The 14,080-nt window shown below is 51.2% G+C and overlaps 1 protein-coding gene across 4 annotated transcripts in view; it reads right to left on the bottom strand.

Annotated features, from left to right (window-relative positions):
• The window catches only part of LOC105467372 (serine/threonine-protein kinase MRCK beta), a 133,062-nt gene that overhangs the window by 82,621 nt on the left and 36,361 nt on the right, over nucleotides 1-14,080 (bottom strand). For all 4 annotated transcript variants that reach the window (XM_011716931.2, XM_011716933.3, XM_011716930.3 and 1 more), the window contains exon 2: nucleotides 1,182-1,273. In XM_011716931.2, the coding sequence (XP_011715233.1) occupies nucleotides 1,182-1,273 (92 nt within the window). The remainder of the gene's footprint in view (nucleotides 1-1,181; nucleotides 1,274-14,080) is intronic.

The following is a 14,080-nucleotide window of genomic DNA, read 5'->3' as shown; positions in this document are numbered from 1 at the left end:
CTGTGGGCAGAGCACACCTGCTGCTGGGATGTGACACACGGCGTTTTCTTGTTTGATTTTTCCTCAATGAACCAACTGGCACAGTTCCCCAGCCGAGGAGAGCTTAGCTCAAACCTCGGCACAGGTGCTAAGGAACTGCACAGTTTAAGAAGCAAAGCTCTTCTGGTGACTCACTGTCAAACCACCTGAGGTGGTCCCGCAGCCGCTGAGGGAGCCTGACCTCTCCCTTGGTCTTGCCAGAACCGTCTTGCGAGGCTGAGGCAGGTCTGTGGAGAGGCCTGGAAAGTGAGGCCACACCGTGCCACAGGCCTCCCAGGGCAGGGCTCCTAGCCCCATACAAGGGACCTGGTGAGCCTCTCCAGCTGCACCCGCATGACTGGTCCTCTTGCCCTAGGCAAAGCCAACAGGACCCAGAGCCACACTGGGTGTGTCAATGGCAAGCAAGCATAGAGCATGCAAACAGCTGTTATTTATCCCTCTCTGTGTTTTTTAGAAAATGCCAAGAAGTCAAAATTCAATTAACAAACGGAGTTTCAGAAACTATATCAGAAGGCTGGGCGCGGTGGCTCACACCTGTAATCCCAGCACTTTGGGAGGCCTGGGCGGGTGGCTCACTTGAGGCCAGGAGTTCGAGACCAGCCTGGCCAACACGGCAAAACCTCATCTCCACAATAAATACAAAAATTAGCTAGGTGTGGTGTCAGCATCTGGAGTCCCAGCTACTCGGGAGGCTGAGGCATGAGGACAGCTTGAACCCAGAAGGCAGAGGTTGCCATGAGCCGAGATGGCACCACTGCACTCCAGCCTGGGTGACAGTGCAAGACTCCATCTCAGAAACAAAAACAAAAACTACATCTGAAGAAACTATTTTTGGTCCCAACAATATCCCAGGTTAGTCAGAAGCTTTCGAGTTTCCTTTCTCTTCATTCTATCTTTCAGATTTTCTCCCCGGCTCCTTGGAAGGCTGAGGTGGGGAGATCACTTGAGCCCAGGAGTTCAAGGCCAGCCTGGGCAACATGGTGAGACCTCATCTCAGAAAAAGAGATAGGAAAAAACAAACTCTCCAAATGATACCAATTACCTCATCCCCAAACCAATGTACAGGTCCATAAAAAGGTGAAATGGAAGCTGCTGATGTCTTGGCAATTTAGGCAAAGTTAACAAAATGAAGTTCATCTTACCTCACCAAAAGCACCTCTTCCAATTACTTTAATTATTTCAAAGTCTTCTCGATGAAGCTGCATTTCTTTCACCAGCTGTGTAAATGGTTTAGCTACAAGTAAAACAGTAAAACGAACAATTTAGTCTAATCAGTTGATACCCATATAAAATTTTAATTGATTGGGGTATTGCACTAAGTTATACTTTCAAAAAAGTTTATGTTTAAAAATATTTCGTACCTGACAAGTTTTGGAAAGTGAGCATTTATACTAACGGACAGGGAGGTTGATCCTGAGCCACTGCAGTCATGCACTTGGTAACACTGTTTCAGCCGACAACGGACCACATACATAACAGTGATCCCGCCGGGTGCGGTGGCTCACGCCTGTAATCCCAGCACTTTGGGAGGCCGAGGCGGGCGGATCACGAGGTCAGGAGATCGAGACCATCCTGGCTAACACGGTGAAACCCCGTCTCTACTAAAAATGCAAAAAATTAGCCGGGCGAGGCGGCGGGTGCCTGTAGTCCCAGCTACTCGGGAGGCTGAGGCAGGAGAATGGCGTGAACCCGGGAGGCGGAGCTTGCAGTGAGCCGAGATCGCGCCATTGCACTCCAGCCTGGGCGACTAAGCGAGACTCTGTCTCAAAAAAAAAAAAAAAAACAAAAAAAAAACAAAAACAGTGATCCCGTGAGATTATACTACTATACTTTTATGGAATCTTTTCTATGTTTAGATACACAAATATGGCCAGGCGCGGTGGCTCACGCCTGTAATCCCAGCACCTTAGGAGGCTGAGGCAGGCGGATCACCTGAGATCAAGAGTTCGAGACCAGCCAGACCAACACGGTGAAATCTCATCTCTACTAAAAATACAAAAATTAGCCAGATGTGGTGGCGGGCGCCTGTAATCTCAGCTACTCAGGAGGCTGACACAAGAGAATTGTTTGAACCAAGGAGCCGGAGGTTGCAATGAGCCAAGATTGTGCCACTGCACTCCAGTCTGGGCAACAAAGCGAGACTACATCTCAAAAAACTAAATAAAAATAGATACACAAAAACCATCGTGCCACAGCTGCCTGCAGCGTTCGGAACTGTTGCACCTGCATAGATATGTAATCCAGGAGCAGCAGGTTGCGCCAGTGGCCTAGGTGCAGGGTAGCTTTTGCCATTTGAGTCTGTGATGTGCTGTTGTCATGTTCGCAAAATGACAAAAGCCACCTAACAACACATTTCTCCGACGGTATCCCCATCATTATGCAACACGCAATAGTGTACTTCAGTATCCATCAGAGCAAACATCACCACTACAAAAGTCTCCTGGTCAAAGCCAACAGGTGAACACCTACCGAGAGAGCAACTGATGGGCGCCCATAGCCCACGTGCAGGACACGAGTGCGTGAGGTGAGTGACAGCTGAGCTCCACCTGCCTGCACGTAGGAGCCACAGGGCAGCTGGAGGAACACAAGACATTCTCCAAGCCAACACTGGTCCTAAAAGTGCCGGAGGTCTCCCTGGACACCCACGGCAGTCCCAGATAGGTCCTGTGGCGTCTGTAACAGTAACATCCACCAGTCAGGCACTTTACACGGCTCTTCCCGGCCTCCTCTCGCGGACTCTCTGAGAGTAATTCTGTTATTATCCACACTTCACAGATGAGAAAACTCAGCCAGGTTTCTGCGGGCACTGGACCAGGCTGGACAGTGTCCCCAGCAAAACTCACATCTGCTCAGAACCTGTGACCGTAACCTCATTTGGAAACAGGGTCCTTACAGACGTAACCGGTGAAGATAAGGACACCTGCTGGAATAGGGTGGGCCCTAAGTCCAACAAGACTGTAGGGTCCAGCCCCACAGGGTCCGTGGGTTCTTCTCCTCGTGTGCGGAGACGACAGATTGTAGAAATAAAGATACAAGACAAAGAGATAAAAGGAAAGGCAGCTGGGCCCGGGGCACCACTACCACCAAGACGCCGAGGCCGGCAGCGGCCCCAAATGCCAGGCTGTGCTGATATTTACTGGATACAAGACAAAGGGGCAGGGTAAGGAGTGTGAGCCATCTCCAGTGATAGGTAAGGTCATGTGGGTCACGTGTCCACTGGACAGGGGGCCCTTCCCTGCCTGGCAGCCGAGGCAGAGAGAAAGAAAGGAGAGAGAGACAGCTTACGCCATTATTTCTGCATATCAGAGACTTTTAGTACTTTCACTAATTTGCTACTGTTATCTAAAAGGCAGAGCCGGGTGTACAGGATGGAACATGAAGGCGGGCCAGGAGCGTGACCGCTGAAGCACAGCATCACAGGGAGACGGTTAGGCCTTGGATAACTGCGGGCGGGTCTGACTGATGTCAAGCCCTCCACAAGGTGGAAGAGTGGAGTCTTCTCTAAACTCCCCCAGGGAAAGGGAGACTCCCTTTCCTGGTCTGCTAAGTAGTGGGTGTTTTTCCTTGGCACTGCCGCTGCCGCTAGACCACGGTCCACTTGGCAACGGGAATCTTCCCAGATGCTGGGGTTACCGCTAGACCAAGGAGCCCTCTGGTGGCCCTGCCCGGGCGTGACAGAGGCTCACACTCTTGTCTTCTGGTCACTTCTCACCATGTCCCCTCAGCCCCTATCTCTGTATGGCCTGGTTTTCCCTAGGTTATGATTGTAGAGTGAGGAGTATTACAATATTTGAATAAAGAGTAATCACTACAAACTAATGATTAATGATATTCATAAATAATCATATCTATGCCCTATATCTAGTATAACTATTCTTACTTTATATATTTTATTACACTGAAACAGCTTGTGCCCTCGGTCTCTTGCCTCGGCACCTGGGTGGCTTGCCGCCCACACAAGACTGGTGTCCTTCTAAAAGGAGAGAAATCAGACACAGAGACCGAGGGAAAAAGAGCCATGTGGGGATGGAGGCAGAGATGGGAGCGATGAGGCTGCACACAAGGAATGCCAAGCATCGCCAGCAGCCCCAGAAGCTGAGGGCACGGAGGGCTCCCCAGAGCCTGTGAGGGACGTGGCCCGGCTGACTCCCTGACTCTGGACTTCTGGCCTCCAGAGCTGTGAGAGAAACATCTGTTGTTTAAGCCCCCTACTTTGTGGCAACTGGTTACATCCCCCACAAGAAGCTCCTAGAGAGAGGTCAGGTCATCTCTTCCCAGGAACACAGAGTGCAAGGCAGGGCCAGGACTGGAGCCCACACCGTCTGACTCCAGATCAGCTCGTGCCCGCCACGCATCCTGCCAGTCTGGCATCTGTGCAGTCAACTATCTCTTGCACCTGTCTCTATTTTCATCTTCAAGCCCAAATCTACATGGTTTATATTAGGTTTTATTCTGTCTGGCTGCTTTTCAAATTCTCTATCACTATAGTTTTACTAAAGGTGCCTCTGGGGGAACTGGGCAAAGTGCACAGGGCCCTCTCTGTCCTATTTCTTACCACTGCAGGAGTGGCTACAATTAGCTCCAAAATACATGCGATCTGACACTTCCTGGGCTTTTGACTGAGTTCCGTATTATTAATCTCACTAATTCTTGTGGGTTTTTTCTCCTTTAATAGTCGCTCAACACTACTGAGGTTCGCTCACCACAATCAGAAGAGCCACAGAAGGTTCCTGGGGCCTGTGGGACAGTGAGTTAGGAACGATGGCCCCCAGAATAGCAAATGCACATCAGCAGAGATCAGGGAACAGAACAAACGGGGCCTCAGTTATTAAAAAAGAAAGAAAGAAAGGCCAGGCTGAAGAAAACCCTTAAGCTGCACTCCAGCCTGGGAGACAGAGTGACACTCAAAAAAACCAACAAAACGAAAAACAGTGAAGACAAAGGCAGATGAGACGCAGGAAGCAGCTCGCACCAAGGCTGTGCCTGGAACGTCCTCTCTTTTCTTTCCACATTAATTATTCTCAAGTTACCTGGGCTTCCTTGTCAAGTCTCCCCTCTGCTCTTTTGATGAAACACATTTTGCTAATTATGTAGTTTAACAGTTGTGTACACATTTCCCTCAAGCGGGTGGACATGGATGATGGGGGCCAGGCTGGAAGAGGAAGGAACTTTGTGGCAAGCCTGGGGTGAAGGCTTGGAGAGGCAAACCACAAGAGCAAAGCAGCAGGGGACCTGCGTGCGGGCAGGAGCAAGTTCCCAAATCAGTGGGCAAAGGAGAAAAGGGCCCAGAAGGAAAAGCCTAAAACATTATTTCTCAAAAATACTAAATAGGCCGGGAGCGGTGGCTCAAGCCTGTAATCCCAGCACTTTGGGAGGCCGAGATGGGCGGATCACAAGGTCAGGAGATCGAGAGCATCCTGGCTAACACGGTGAAACCCCATCTCTACTAAAAAAATACAAAAACCTAGCCGGGCGAGGTGGCGGGCGTCTGTAGTCCCAGCTACTCGGGAGGCTGAGGCAGGAGAATGGTGTGAACCCAAGAAGCGGAGCTTGCAGTGAGCTGAGATCCGGCCACTGCACTCCAGTCTGGGCGACAAAGCGAGACTCTGTCTTAAAAAAAAAAACAACAAAAAAACTAAATGTTTTCAAACTGCTCTGAGAACAGTAACAATTTTGTACTGGTGTATAAAAATAATTAGCCTGGGTGTGATGACATGTGGCTATAATCCCAGCTACTCAGTAGGCTGAGGCAGGAGAAACACTTGGACCCAGGAGGCAGAGGTTGCAGTGAGCCAAGATCTCGCCACTGCACTCCAGCCTGGGCAACAAGAGCAAAACCCCGTTTCAAAACCAGAAACAATACACATAATTAAGACCGCTTTAGCTATGAGTAGAAAGGAAAGCCGCATCGCAGGGGTGGAGCACCCTGCTAACCACACAGGTACTGAGAGCAGGGGACAGAGCATTTAACATCAATAACCATCAACTAGGTCACTAAGATGTAAAGAGGGTACATGGAAATACCACGGAGATGGCAAATGCAGGAAGTACCTTCTGCCCTTAGGATCAGGAAATGAAAGAAGAGGCTGGACTTTTTAAAACTTAGAAACCTGGGCAAAGGGCCCTGTAAAGCTGAAACTCAGACCCCTGAGGATGGGTGCTGCTGGCCAGCACTGGGTCTCTGAGCTCAAAGGCAGCCCCACAGGCTGGGCCCCCGGTGACTGGAAGGAGTGCAGCCAGCTGACACTGGGCTCTCTGAGGTGACCGCAGCAAGGCTGTTCTGCTGGTGTGGGGAAAACTCCAAACTGGCACCAGAGGCCGACTGCCAGAAGGAACTTCGCTGCCAGGATGGTGTTGCTAGGGTGTCACTCTAGAAGAAGCGGGCAGGAAGCCGCAAGTCGTCCTCCCACCTCCCAGCCTTGCAGTCGCCCTCCAGCACCCGCTTCAGGCAGAGCGCAACAGGGAGCAGGAGGCCAGAGCTCCTCAGGCTTGGCTGGGGTGTGGGGTAGAGTGAGGAGGACATCGTGGTGAGGAACCAGGTGAGGGGAGGGAACCAGGTGAGGGGAGGGAACCAGGTGAGGGGAGGGAACCAGGTGAGGGGAGGGTGGTCCTCCTGTTACCTACAGGAGGACTGATCAGATAAACAACATTCAGGATGATGGGGCTGGGATCCTCACTGTCAGAGAGAGTACTTACAGATAAGGAAGAAAACGAGAATGAACTATATAGCACTGGGATAGAATTGGAGGTTATCAGTATGAACTCGCAGCTTCCATATAGACAGACAGATACAGGGATAAATGCAGACATATATGAGTGTGAACATACAGAGTCCTAGCTCTGTCTACCGAGAGTGCCTGGGAGCAGCAGCAGTTCAGCTACAAGCACACCCAGTGCAGAATGTGGTCTCTAAAGCCCATTCTCCAACATAGGACAGGGCTCCTTGGGCAACTCCAGAGCTGGGTCAGGAAACCGCAAGGTGAGCCTGCAGCAGCCAGTGCTGAGAAGTGAGGGTATGCTCAAAATAAACACAAGCAGTCACAGATTATAATCTATTAAATAAAACAGGCCTGGCAGCAGTGGCTCATGCCTGGAATCCTAGCACTTTGGGAGGCTGAGGCAAGAGGACTGCTTGAGCCCAGGAGTTCAAGACCAGCCTGGGTAACACGACAAGACTCCATCTCTACAAAAAATAAAATAATTAACCAGGGTGTAGTGGCATACACCTGTGGTTCCAGCTACTCTCAAGGCTGAGGCGAGAGGATCACTTGAGCCCAGGAGGTGGAGGCTGCAGTGAGCTGTGTTTGCACCACTGCACTCCAGGCTAGACAACAGTGAGACCTTGTCTCAAAACAAAAACAAAAAACACCAGGAAATCAGGAGTCCACACTGGTATTAATATGTAAAATTTAAAAATCTAATGAGAAATGGGATATTTATATAGTTTCAAAGTACATCCAAACAAAATACCTATCAATTACGAAGGGAAAATGGTGACTTTACAGTGAAGTCAGGCAGACACCACCTGAAATCAAGCAATCAGAGTGGCCAGCGTCAGTTACGTGACAAGGCGAAACCGCACATCCCACAGGACACGAGGGGGAAAACATAGCCTCACTTCTGTGATTCTCCTGCCAAAGATCCACAACACAAATCCAACCACCAGGAAACGCCAGAAAATGCCAGGAAACACCAGGCAAATGCCAGGCAACGCCAGGAAATGCCAGGCAAACGCCAAATGTCAGGCAACACCAGGCAAACACAGGCAATGCCAGATAAACGCCAAACATCAGGCAATGCCAGGCAAATGCCAGGAAACGCCAGGAAACACCAGGCAAACCTAAACTGAAGAACAGTCTCAAAATTACCAGCCTGAAACCTTCAGCAGTATCAAGGCTATGAAAGTCAACGAAAGACACAGAACTGTTCACACAGAAAGGAACAAGGTCATGGTGTGTGTGGCTCTGCAGCGGACCCTTCTGCTACAGAGCAGAGTATGAGAAAATCTGCAATGCTTCCGTGGAATCGTGGAATCGGGGAATCGGAAGGTTAGATACAGCAATGTTTCAGTGCTACATTGCTGATTTTGTTGGTTACACTGTGGTTATGTAGACTATCCCTGTCTGTAGGAAATACACGCTAAAGCAGTGGTCCCACCCTTTTTGGCACCAGGGACCACCTTCATGGAAGACAATTTTTCCACAGACCGGTGGAGGAGGTGAGGTGATGATTTTGGGATGAAACTGTCCCACCTCAGATCATCAGGCACTGGATTCTCATAAGGAGCATGCAACCTAGATCCCTTGAATGCAGTTAGTTCACAATAGAGTTCGTGCTCCAATGAGAATCTAACGCTGCGCTGATCTGACCAGAGGCTGAGCGTGAGCTCAGGCGGGAATGCTCTCACCTCCTGCCCTGGAGCCCAGTTCCTAACAGGCCATGGAACTGTCCGTGGCCTGGGGGTTGGGGATCCCTGTGGTAAAGTGTTCAATGGCAAACAGTTGGGGCAGGACAGTTCTTTCTTCTATTATTTGCAACTTTTCTGAAGTTTCAAACTGTTTCAAAAATGTTTTTAAAATACTTTTAGAAGTTCATTTCTTGCTATTTGGAAAACTCAGAGGAGCAGCCCACTGGATACAGTCACCACCACCCCATTAAGGTAACAATGGTGGCCTAAAAACGAATAGGACAGTGGACCTGGAATGGAGGAGGATTGCAAATCAATACGTGTTGGAATTAGAGTGGACTGTGGCACGGGATGAGGAAAGAAGATTCCAGGATGTGCGCTAGGTTTCTAGCCCTGGCAGCTTCATGAATGGGGTGCTACACACCAAAGCAGGAGAGGCCAGGAAAGCAGCAGGTTGCGGTGGGGAAAGGAGTAGGGCCTGGGGCAACGGAATCCAATTACATCACGTAGTTAGTGCTACAGAGTCTGAGATGGTGAAGAGACCATCTCAAAAAATTGATTTTTCTTGCAGGACCCTACTGCTGTTTTATATTTTCAAAAACCACCAGCTTCCATGGGGGCAGGGACAGGTAAGGGGTGAGAAGCAGGAGAACCGGCCTGTTGCGAGGCAACTAAAGACACAGCTTCCAGGGAGGATACGACCCATTCGGTTTTTTGGTTTGTTTTTGAGATTGGGTTTTGCTCTGTCGCCCAGGCTGGAGAGCAATGGAGTGATCACAGCTCACTGCAGCCTCCACCTCCCAGACTCAGGGGATCTTCCTGCCTTGGCCTCCCCAGTAGCTGGGACCACAGGCATGCTCCCATGCCAGCTAATTCTTTTATTTTTTGTGGAGACGGGGTCTCGCTGTAGCCCAGGCTGGTCTAGAACTCCTGGGCTCAAGTGATCCTCCCACCTTGGCCTCCCAAAGTGATGGAATTACAGGCGTGGGCTACCACACCTGGCCACCCTGAAATATGCTAAGGCCCCAGAGACACGGCTGCCCTGCAGCTCAGAAGCTGGGCCTGGGTGACCAGCCAGCACTCACAAGGCTCCAAGTTGTAGCAACTGGGAGGCTACTGCCCACCAAGCCCTGCATCGCCCACACCATCAGCCACAGCGCCAGCCACGGCACCTGGGCATCATCTCAGACTCCTCCTGCAGAGCCCATACCCCTCGCCCAGCACAAAGCCACCTCTTCCTGCCCGTCTTCCTCACCAGGCTCTAAGCAGGGCTGACCGCCGCTCGCCCGGACCTGGCATGCTGACAGGACCCCTTCAGCACAGCTGCCTGTGTCTATGCCATGTGGCAACTGACGTTCACCAGGAGTCATCACGAAAGGGTGGCCTTCTCTACATGGAGCGTTCGCGTCCCTCCTACGATGAGGATATTCAACATCTTGGGAGATTTTCCATCCAAAAGGCTGAATAAAGCTTTAGCCTTTAGACAGCTTAACTTTTCCTAGTAGAAATTTTCTCCTAATCAATCTCTTCATTCCTCCTACCCCAGACCGTCCCCTAAATAACTTCTCTTGATGCCCTAGAAGACGATGGATTAATCAAGCGTAACCACCGACAAATATGAGATCCAAACTGTAAGGGAAAATGGAATTTCCCTTTAAATAGGAAAAGCTTTGCCAAGAAGAACTGCAGGCGGAGGGAGGATCTTTGCCTAAAACTGACAGAAAATCACTGTGAAATCAAACAAGATCAGACCAGCTGGAAGGAGTGCCCGGGTGGGAGGGTCTGAGGAAAGAGGACAGTGTCAAGAGCAGAAGCCTGAGGCAGGCAGGCAGGAAGTCCTGCTTTCCCCTGTCCGGCAGAAGCCCTCCGCCTCCCCCTGGACGGTTCTGTTCATCCGTGCCACTCCTGTTTGGGCCTCAGCTGCTTTGTGGCCCCAATCAATACATTTGGAATTGGAGACAGTCTGACAGGTTATCCGTTACCAATAATACCTTTTACCACTGAAGGAAGAGGGCCCCAAAGGCCAAGCCACATGCAGAGGACACAAGGGACAGACGTCTTGCCCCCCAAGTGAGTCGTCAACTCCACCCACAGCATGGTTCTCTCCTGAGGTCCTCTCCTTGTAACTGCCAGCTACCGCTCCAACCCTTCAGGAGATAGCAGGACCCACACCTTCCTGGCGCAGCACCGACACGGCTGCTGGAGTGCGGGGGCAGCTGCGGGGGAGGCACCTCTGAAGGCCCAGCAAGACCTACATGGAGGGCCCAGGCCCAGAGGCCAGGCTAGAGAAGGTATGGATGTGCGCGAGGGCCCAGGCACACCGACACACTACGCATCCGGTCCCCTTGCAGACAGAGAAGGGGCCAGAACAGCGCCCCAGGGACCAGGGAGTGCAGCCAGAGTAGACGGGGCACAGGCTGAACCCCCCGTGAGAGTACGGGGCGTGTGCCAGGAGTCAGGGCCTTGGCCCACATGTGGCAGGGAATGCAGGCGCTTTCACGGTACCACCCTTGAGTGAGTTCACAGCTCCAAAGGTTTGGAATTTATGCTTACAGTTCAAGCGGCTGACGGCTGATGCAGCTACAGAAGATTAGTACCTATCACGAAGTTTTAAAAAAAGGTGTTCAAATTACACAAAATGTGTTTTCTTTGTTTCACAATAACTAAGCTCTTTTGTAAGATGTCAGAACACTGCCTTCACAAGGAGCCAGCCACAGGCCCCTCTCATCAGGAATCACGAGCCTGAGAAACGTGACTATTCCTAGGCCGGGCGCGATGGCTCACGCCTGTAATCCCAGCACTTTGGGAGGCTGAGGCGGGTGGATCACGAGGTCAGGAGATCGAGACCATCCTGGCTAACATGGTGAAACCCCGTCTCTACTAAAAATACAAAAAATTAGCCGGGCGTGGTAGCGGGTGCCTATAGTCCCAGCTCCTCGGGAGGCTGAGGCAGGAGAATGGCATGAACCTGGGGGGTGGAGCTTGCAGTGAGCCAAGATCGCGCTACTGCACTCCAGCCTGTGCGACAAGGCGAGACTCCGTCTCTAAAATAAAATTTAATTTAATTTAATTTAATTTAAAAGAAAAGTGACTCTTCCAACAAGCCCTCTTTTTTTTTTTTTTTTTTTTTTTAAAAAAAACGGAGTCTTGCTCTGTCGCCCAGGCTGGAGTGCAGTGGTGCGATCTCGGCTCACTTCAAGCTCCGCCTCCCGGGTTCACGCCATTCTCCTGCCTCAGCCTCCAGGTGGCTCACACCTGTAATCCCAGCACTTTGGGAGGCTGAGGCGGGCAGATCACGAGGTTAAGAGATCGAGACCATCCTGGCCAACATGGTGAAACCCCGTCTCTACTAAAAGTACAAAAATTAGCTGGGCATGATGGCATGCACCTGTAGTCCCAGCTACTCGGGAGGCTCAGGCAGGAGAATCGCTTGAACCCAGGAGGTGGAGGTTGCAGTGAGCCGAGATTGCGCCATGCATTCCAGCCTGGGTGACACAGCAAGACCCCATCTCAAAAAAAAAAAAAAAAAAAGAAAAAAGAAAAAAGAAAAAGAACATTAAGACACAAAAGACAAGTGAGACACAGACTGGGTCTGAGAAAACCTGAGGAGCAGCGTGGGGCAGAGCGGGTGTCGCGTGGTACAGGCGACAGAGTCTGGCCAGAAGCAGCGGTGAGATCCTGGCTGTTCCTGAAAGGGAGACGAGCCCATTCCCTGCTGGATGGGGCGTGCAGGGTGGCGCTCGCACAGAGCACTGGCTGAGCACTAGGACGCTGGAGCCGCCTGCATGGGAAGGGCGTGCAGGGTGACGCTCGCACAGAGCACTGGCTGAGCACTAGGACGCTGGAGCTGCCTGCATGGGAAGGCTGACAGAGGCTGGTGGGCTGAGTGGCAGGGAAGCAACTGGACAGGTGATGCGGTTCCAGAGAAGCCCAAGGTGCCCAGTGTACAGCTGGTATTGGATGAGATCACCAGGAAATCAGCAGAGACAGGGGAGGGGCCGAGGACTGAACTCTGGGGGTCTTCGACATGAGGGGGCTGCAGGGAAGAGAAGCCAGCAGGGTGCAGACAAGGCCAGGACTTCCATCCTGGAAGGCGGGTGACAACAGGAATGACCTACTGGCTTTTGCCAAGTGAAGACCATAGGTGGCCTTGACAAAAGCAGCAGTTTTGAGGGAGGCAGGGGACAGAAGTCTGATTAGCCTTTTGAGAATGAGAGAGGTGGGGTGGAGACAGAAGAAAGAACCCTGAAGAGTTCTTGTTGCTGTTGTTTTTGAGACAGAGTTTCGCTCTGTCAGCAGGCGGGAGCCCAGTGGTGCGATCACAGCTCACTGCAGCCTCAACCTCGTCGGCTCAATGGATCCTCCCACCTCAGTCTCCCAAGAAGCTGGGACTACAGGCGCACGCCACCACGCTGGGAGATGTTTGAAATCATTTTCACCAAAGTGTTTTGTTTAAAAAACAAAACAGGCCAGGTGCGGTGGCTCAAGCCTGTGATCCCAGCACTTTGGGAGGCCGAGACAGGCGGATCACAAGGTCAGGACATCGAGACCATCCTAGCTAACACGGTGAAACCCATCTCTACTAAAAATACAAAAAAATTAGCCAGGCGTAGTGGCGGGTACCTGTAGTCCCAGCTACTCTGGAGGCTGAGGCAGGAGAATGGCGTGAACTTAGGAGGCGGAGCTTGCAGTGAGCCGAGATCGCGCCACTGCACTCCAGCCTGGGTGACTGAGCGAGACTCCATCCCCAAAAAAACAAAACAAAACAAACAAAAACACCACTCATCTTGGCATAGAGGGAAAGCTGGCCCACTCTCCATGGGTGCTGACATCACACTTGTCAACTGATCCAGCTGTTGGGGGCAAGGTATCGCCCAGAGATCACAGAGGCTGTAGACAAGGTCATTTTCACTGGCTTTAGTGCTAACAATAAACCATAAATTAAATTCTAGGGTGACAAAATAAATGCCCCAAGCTTCAATAAGCAATTGCAGAACACAGCTGATTCCTTGAAAGGAACACTACTGGTGCCTGCTGCCTCTGTGGCTCTACCCAGTCAGAGGGGGGTGTCTCTTTGGAATGGGCTCACCCACCCCCCTCAGGATCCCACACCGGTCCACATTCGTTCTCTTAAGAACTGTGCATTTCCACACCAGGAAAAAAGCAGCAGCCCACAGACATAGCTATTTTTTTCCTTTTATTTTGAGGCAGGGTTCCCCAGGCTGGAGTGCAGTGGTGCCATCACAGCTCACTCACTGCAGCCTTGATCTCCTGGGCTCAAATGATTCTCCCACCTCAGTCTCCCTTGCAGCTGAGACTACAGGTGAACATTATCACATGGCTTTTTTTGGTTTTGTTTTTTGAGATGGAGTCTTACTCCATCACCCAGGCTAGAGTGCAGTGGCGTAATCTCGGCTCACTGCAACCTCTGCCTCCTGGGTTCAAGCAATTCTCTTGTCTCAGCCTCCCGAGTAGCTGGGATTACAGGTGCCTGCTACCATGCCTGGCTAATTTTTATATTTTTATAGAGATGGGTTTCACCTTCTTGGTCAGGCTGGTCTCGAACTCCTCACCTCAGGTGATCCACCTGCCTTGGCCTCCCAAAGTGCTGGGATTCAGGAATGAGCCACCATG

The sequence above is a fragment of the Macaca nemestrina genome, chromosome 7 (genome assembly GCF_043159975.1).
Source record: "Macaca nemestrina isolate mMacNem1 chromosome 7, mMacNem.hap1, whole genome shotgun sequence".
Lineage (NCBI taxonomy): Eukaryota > Metazoa > Chordata > Mammalia > Primates > Cercopithecidae > Macaca > Macaca nemestrina.
The sequence above is the reverse complement of the archived record's forward strand: the minus strand, read 5'-3'. Positions and strand labels throughout refer to the sequence as shown.